This window comes from Sinocyclocheilus grahami, unplaced genomic scaffold (assembly GCF_001515645.1).
Source record: "Sinocyclocheilus grahami isolate Dianchi unplaced genomic scaffold, SAMN03320097.WGS_v1.1 scaffold92.1, whole genome shotgun sequence".
Lineage (NCBI taxonomy): Eukaryota > Metazoa > Chordata > Actinopteri > Cypriniformes > Cyprinidae > Sinocyclocheilus > Sinocyclocheilus grahami.
This window is the reverse complement of record NW_015505271.1, coordinates 1,980,678-1,987,363: the sequence shown is the minus strand read 5'-3', so window position 1 is coordinate 1,987,363 and position 6,686 is coordinate 1,980,678. Positions and strand designations below refer to the sequence as shown.

General features: G+C 37.0%; 2 protein-coding genes across 5 annotated transcripts in view; both read right to left on the bottom strand.

Annotated features, from left to right (window-relative positions):
• LOC107587349 (histone H4 transcription factor) overlaps window positions 1-4,842 on the bottom strand; it is a 12,200-nt gene extending 7,358 nt beyond the window's left edge. Inside the window, exons 1-4 of one of the 4 annotated variants that reach the window (XM_016275101.1) lie at window positions 4,707-4,842; window positions 4,090-4,297; window positions 2,785-3,014; window positions 2,507-2,606 (exon numbers count right to left, since the gene is read on the bottom strand). In XM_016275101.1, the coding sequence (XP_016130587.1) occupies window positions 2,507-2,606; window positions 2,785-3,014; window positions 4,090-4,252 (493 nt within the window). In that variant the 5' untranslated portion in view covers window positions 4,253-4,297; window positions 4,707-4,842. The other 3 variants (XM_016275104.1, XM_016275103.1, XM_016275102.1) reach the window with 3 other exon arrangements.
• Window positions 4,843-5,833: 991 nt separating this feature from the next.
• LOC107587348 (UDP-N-acetylglucosamine--dolichyl-phosphate N-acetylglucosaminephosphotransferase-like) overlaps window positions 5,834-6,686 on the bottom strand; it is a 5,846-nt gene continuing 4,993 nt past the window's right edge. Inside the window, exon 9 of the mRNA XM_016275097.1 lies at window positions 5,834-6,356. Within this exon, the coding sequence (XP_016130583.1) occupies window positions 6,291-6,356 (66 nt within the window). The 3' untranslated portion in view covers window positions 5,834-6,290. The remainder of the gene's footprint in view (window positions 6,357-6,686) is intronic.

Below are 6,686 nucleotides of genomic sequence, written 5' to 3'. Positions count from 1 at the left end.
AAAAGTTGATCTTTTTGGAAGGTGTGTGTCCCGTTACATCTGGTGTAAAACCAACACCTCATTTCATAAAAAGAACATAATACCAACAGTCAAACATGGTGGTGGTAGTGTGATGGTCTGGGGCTGCTTTGCAGTTTCAGGACATGGACGACTTGCCATAATTGACGGAACCATGAATTCTGCATGCTATCAGAAAATCCTGAAGGAGAATGTCCAGCCATCAGTTTGTGACCTCAAGCTCAAGCGCACTTGGGTTATGTAGCAGGACAATGATCCCAAACACACCAGCAAGTCCACCTCTGAATGGCTCAAGAAAAACTAAATTAAGGTTTTGGAGTGGCCAAATCAAAGTCCGGACTTAAATCCGATTGAGATGCTTAAACAGTCCATTCATGCTCGAAAACCCTCCAATGTGGCTGAATTAAAACAATTCTGCAAAGAAGAGTAGGCCAAAATTCCTCCACAGCGATGTGAAAGACTCATTGCCAGTTATCGCAAACGCTTGATTGCAGTTGTTGCTGCAAAGGGTGGCACAACCAGTTATTAGATTTAGGGGGCAATTACTTTTTCACGTAGGGCCAGGCAGGTTTGGACAGCTTTTTTCCCTTAATAAAATAAATAATCATTTAAAAATGGCATCTTGTATTTACTTGCATTTATCTTTGTGTAATATTAAAATTAGTTTGATGATCTGAATTTAAGTGTGACACATATGCAAAAACATTTAAAAACAGGAAGGGGGCCAACACTTTTTCACATCACTGTATAATATCCATTTCTGATGTCGCCAATAATTAGAGATGCACCGAAATTTCGGCTGCCGAAAATTAGTTCACCGCTCAGGTTTCACTTTTACTTGGTGTGACGCTCTGTGTATTATCCGGCTCTATGCATGTGCGCTCCGCTCAGTCGCTCCACTCGTATACCGTTCATGTGCTACTGCACCAAAATTACCCCACTGTAAAATTTAAAAACACTGAGTGAGCAAAAATGTGTGAGATAGCTAGTTATAATGGTAATTAAACAATGTTTACATATGTATAAAAGCCTACATTAAAATCTGTCATATAAATTGGTCTCTTCATTAGAAATTAGCCTACTGATTGCCACCATTGATGGACAAAATTTAATAATATAAAAAATATCTGTATGAAATTATATTCTGCAGTTCTTCCCTGTTGTACCGAATATCTATACTTTTCAAATTATCATATCGAAGTTAGAAATTCAAATATTGTGACAAAATTAATTTTGTAGGGTGCCACAAGTTTGTTAAAATTTCCAAAGGGTGCCGCGACTTAAAAAAGGTTGGGAAACACTGGAGTAGACTACAATGCTGCCTGTTCTGACTCACAGACTGTAAGTATGTTTTTCATATTTAATGAATTTGCCACTGATGATTCAAACTCGAGTTTTGAGCAGTGTTGTTTGTCATTTCTCCGATCACAAATGCAGACATGGTTTTATAATTACACGGCGCGATGCAATGCAACGCGTAAAAAGACAGTATAAGTCATTATAATCAGTAATTATCTCCCCACTGGATGCAACAAATGCCTTGTTTGTAATGGGTTTTCATGTTTTTGTCTCATCGCTCTGGCCGGACAGGGCATCACAGTATGGTAAGGGGTGTAACATTTCCGTCACATGCTTGAGGTATTCGGCCAATCACAACGCACTGTGCTGGCCAATCACAGCACACCCCTGCTTTTCAGATGGATGAGCTTTGTAAAAATCGACAGGTTTCAGAAAGGCGGGGCATAGAGGAGAAACAATAATGTACAGTATGTGGAAAACAATGTGTTTTTTTAACCTTAAACCACATAAACACATTTCATTACACCAAATACACCAAATAATGTTCTTTTTAGCAGCATCATATGACCCCTTTAAATAAAAATAATGATTTTTTATTTAAAGAATTAGGGTTCCCACTGAATACATAAGGTAGCCTATTTTTAAATTTGTGATTTTTGGACATGAAAAAATAATGAATATACATTTTTATAGTTATGCTAAGCTTCAACACATTTCATCGGATAGAAATTGTAAGATTTTTTTTTATGTCCTTTTCATTAAAGGGATAGTTCTGTTCAAAAATGAAAATGTGATGTTTATCTGCTTACCCCCAGGGCATCCAAGACAAATCCAAATTAAACCCTGCGGCTCGTGACGACACATTGATGTCCTCATCACGAGCCGCAGGATTTAATTTGGATTTGTCTGTTCATGTTTTTTTTACTCTCACAGATTTTGTTACCATTGCCATGCATTATACGACTGAGAGACTGCAACAGCTGGAGTTAAAAATCTCCATTTATGGTCTACTGAAGAAACAAAGTCACCTACATCTTGGATGCCCTGGGGGTAAGCAGATAAACATCACATTTTCATTTTTGGGTGAACTATCCCTTTAATGCTTCTCCTCTAAATCACAAACTAGAAAAATTATAGGGCTTTCGAATATAGTTGTGGACAATGGAGAGGCCTTGAAGTTATTTCTTACCTTTCCAGCCACAGAACAACACATTCTCTTCATTAGCCTCGAGACAATGGGCATGCATCTCCACATGTCTGTAGAACCACTCTGGATTATCCATAGACATCTGAATAGAAACACGCTTATCAGCGGAGCACTTTATTTTTAAAGCACTGCCAAACAGAATACATATAATAGTAAAATAAAAACCCTCCCACTTATTCTTCACACCTCAATAAACCTGATTTGACAAGCCACATACAGTAATATATAATCTACTTAAAAGTGGAAAATTGCTTTCATACCTCACAGTGCTCCCAAAGACAAAGGAAGTTCTCTTGGACCTCAGGCACAATGTTGCGGTTATGAAGGCCGACCGAACAGGCACCCATGTCGCTGTGGCCGTTGAGTATAGCAAGACCCCACTGCTTCAACTTGGTGTGGTAGCAATGGAAGAATATGTGTCTGAGAAGCTCTGCATTTCCTTCCACTGAGCAGAAGCCACAGTCTCTCCAAAGACAGTTATGCTCCTCTTCTGTAAAACATGCAGGCGAGCCAAGTATCGATTATGGACCAGGCCAATGGAGTCAGTGCCACAGGGACTCTGACTGCCAGAAACCTTGAGCTGAGACAGCTGCTAAGGTTCAACACTTAGAAACAATCCACCGCTGATGTAACATTAAAAAAGACAGACGGGCAGTGCATAAAAATGTGCCAGAAACTGTTAATGCAATGTCGAATAGGTGAACAAATAAATGTTATGTGCAACTAGCACATCCTCAGCAATAATAGTCCCCTTTGAACACATTTAACCTGAACTGAAATGCTATATTGTTATCTATTTTGCAGCGTATGGTATGTTTATTCTTAAATTTTTACACAATAAACAGTGCTGTTATATTGAGAGTTTTTATGAATATTTTCAATTAGCTTTTATTTTCAGTTTTCATTTTAATTTTAGTTTCATTTTTTAGAATATTTGTTATGTGCTTATATATGTATATATATATATATACACACACACACACACACACACACACACAGTATTTTATTTTGATTTTCAGTTAACCATTTTAGTACTTCAACTTCTTTCAATTTAAGTTCCTTTAGTTTGAAACGAATAAAAAAAAAATTATATTATAATTTATATAAACCTCTCAGGTTTCATTTCATTTCTGTTTCGAAGAATAAACAAAGGCATATAGGTTTGAACGTGGGGGTGAGTAGAAAGTTAAAAACATTTAAAAAGTCATTAGAAGTAGTCCATTTGACTGATTTTCTGTTCCAAGACAACTGCTCTGTGTGAGGAACAGGCCAAATTTAAGCTGTTAAGGGGTCGTATATGTTGTATGGACTACATCAGATGATTTTCCACTCTCCCCTAGATGTGACATCCACAGTCACTATTCATGTTCAGCGCATGGAGAAGACATTCTTCAAAAAAATTTCCTATTGTGTTCCATAAAAAAGTTTGGAACAATATGGTGTTGAATAAATGATAAGAATGTTCATTTTGGGGTGAACTATCCCTTTAAGACACGAACAATACGTAAATAAATGCTTCCATTACAAGACACATCAACACTGACACTTTCAAGTGTTGGACGCACCTGGTAAGTCTGTCTCGCTGTCCACGGCAGCTTTATAATGTTTCTCCACGTGCTGGCAGAACTCCTGCATCCTGTCAAACGTTTCCTGACACGAGCCCCACTCACACGCCAGCTCCAGCTGCAGCTCCTCTCTGCGCAGGGCGCGTTTCCCCGACGGGGTCATCGTGCAGAGCGGAATGTAAAGCACAGTGTGTGGTCCTCCAGTCTTCTGAAACACATAGTCAAGTCATATGCGAGATCTAATGCGACTCTAAGTTTGTTCTGCACACCGCAGATCGAGCAATCTGTTCACAGCTGCCAGGTTGTTTTTAAAGCCAATAAACATCTATATTCACTATATGAACTGCCCCAAAATTATTACCTCTACCATATTAACACTTATTAATTACCAAATGTGCCGCTAGTAGTTTTGTGAACTCATAGACAAAGTTGTTACCTAGCATGAGACATAGCTGGTTAGCAAAACAAAAAAAATCAAGTTAATATTCTGCCTCCATTTTGTCGTCTAGTGGCTTTTTAATAGCGTCGCTTGAGAATAATTGAATGTGTTTTAATTCAAGGACATTTCGTGAGGGAAAGCGTCTGCGGTTATTCAAAAAGACTGAAAAATAACTCACCTCCTGCAAATACTTCAAACATTTCCTTACTTTTTTTCCCCCCACGAAACAACCAAACCAATCAGAATTCAAGTTTGCGGCGTCACGTTCAAATCGCAGCCAATCAAATCGCAGCCTAGCGGTACATCACCATTATCGTTCCCTCCAACACCTAAACTCTTTCAAGTGTTCCGCAGCTCGATTTGCACTTTGTATTCAGTGGCGGTAATGCCTGTCGTACAACCCTTAAAAAAACTTGCTGTGCGGCAATACTTAAAGTAAATCTGCTTTGGAATTGGAACAGTATTATTGTACTATACTAACAGATCTCAAGAGAAGTAGAAAATATTTGTCTTACATTCTAATATTCAGGAAAGAGAGCTCATTTAAACTGTGATATCAAGTAAATATTTTCCAGATAATATTTTAACAATTTCCTATAATTTTAGTACAATGGCAAATAAAAGCTAATTATTTAATTTTGAAAACATAATGTTCGCATTAAAATACTACACTTACTAAAGTATTAAAGGGTTCTTATACAGTGGGTACGGAAAGTATTCAGACCCCCTTAAATTTTTCACTCTTTGTTATATTGCAGCCATTTGCTAAAATCATTTAAGTTAATTTTTTTCCTCATTAATGTACACACAGCACCCCATATTGACAGAAAAACACAGAATTGTTGACATTTTTGCAGATTTATTAAAAAAGAAAAACTGAAATATCACATGTTCCTAAGTATTCAATATTTGCGGTTATGAAGGCCGACAAAAGCAAAAATGTCAACAATTCTGTGTTTTTCTGTCAATATGGGGTGCTGTGTGTACATTAATGAGGAAAAAAATGAACTTAAATGATTTTAGCAAATGGCTGCAATATAACAAAGAGTGAAAAATTTAAGGGGGTCTGAATACTTTCCGTACCCACTGTATATGAAGCTTAAAGGCTGCCTTTGTATTTTAGGAAGGGGACCGTCAAATTTGAGAACCTGGAAAAGCCTAACATTATGTCTGGGTTGTGTTTGATTTCTGGTCTGAATACCGCATAAGAACAGTATAAATATAAAGCATACAAAATGTAGAATAATTTATAAAAACTGTATAAATATAAAGCACATTTTCCTTTCCAGAAACTAGTGTGGTCCATTGTCATTGTTGGTTTATTCAAATGAGTCAAAGGCATAATATTAGAACTGACACAAAAAATATTACTGCATATATCAAGTAATCTTTCAGAAATGTCCTCAAAAATTTCACCAACTGCCTAAAATATCACTGAATGTAACATTTTCATATAATCCTTCAAAATAGAACCTACTCTTTTCAGGTCAACCCAAATTATTGGACATCTTTATGCAGACATTGTTCATTATCTACAGAGCTTTCATGTCCCAACGAGAATTAAGGGCATATGTATAGACTGTCCCTGCACATGCAGATGTATCAGACAGAGAAGCTGGAATACAACGTGTCAGGATTCCATACTTTATATAGGACAGGCAGTAAAGTAATCATTCTTACAACAATCAGTTTTGTTTCAGTATTTTGTGTTTTCTCCAAATGAAAGCAGCAGGTTGTAAAGTCTCTCAGGAGCTTCAGTGTTCTAGACGTCGTAGAACAGACGCACAAGATGATACCGGATTCCAAACGCCACGGCACTCCCCAAGACCTGAGAAAGATAATTATATTATTTCAATCCATCCAAACCTCAGTTTCCTTTGAAGAACCAGGATTTACACTATATTTGAAAACCTGCACACATGAGGTAGTCTAATTCTGAAATGTGATTTCAACACCTGGAAAGGTCATGTAAATTAATCAAATCTTAAAAAGACATGGGCATTTTTATAATGAATATACATTTTTGCTAGTTATGCCAATCTCTAAAGTATTTTATCAGGTAGAAATTGTATAGACACAGAGAGAAAATCCCTACCTTTAAAACAGGAAAAGAGTGGAAACCCTGAAGAACAATCAACTCATAAAACTTTTTTTTTTT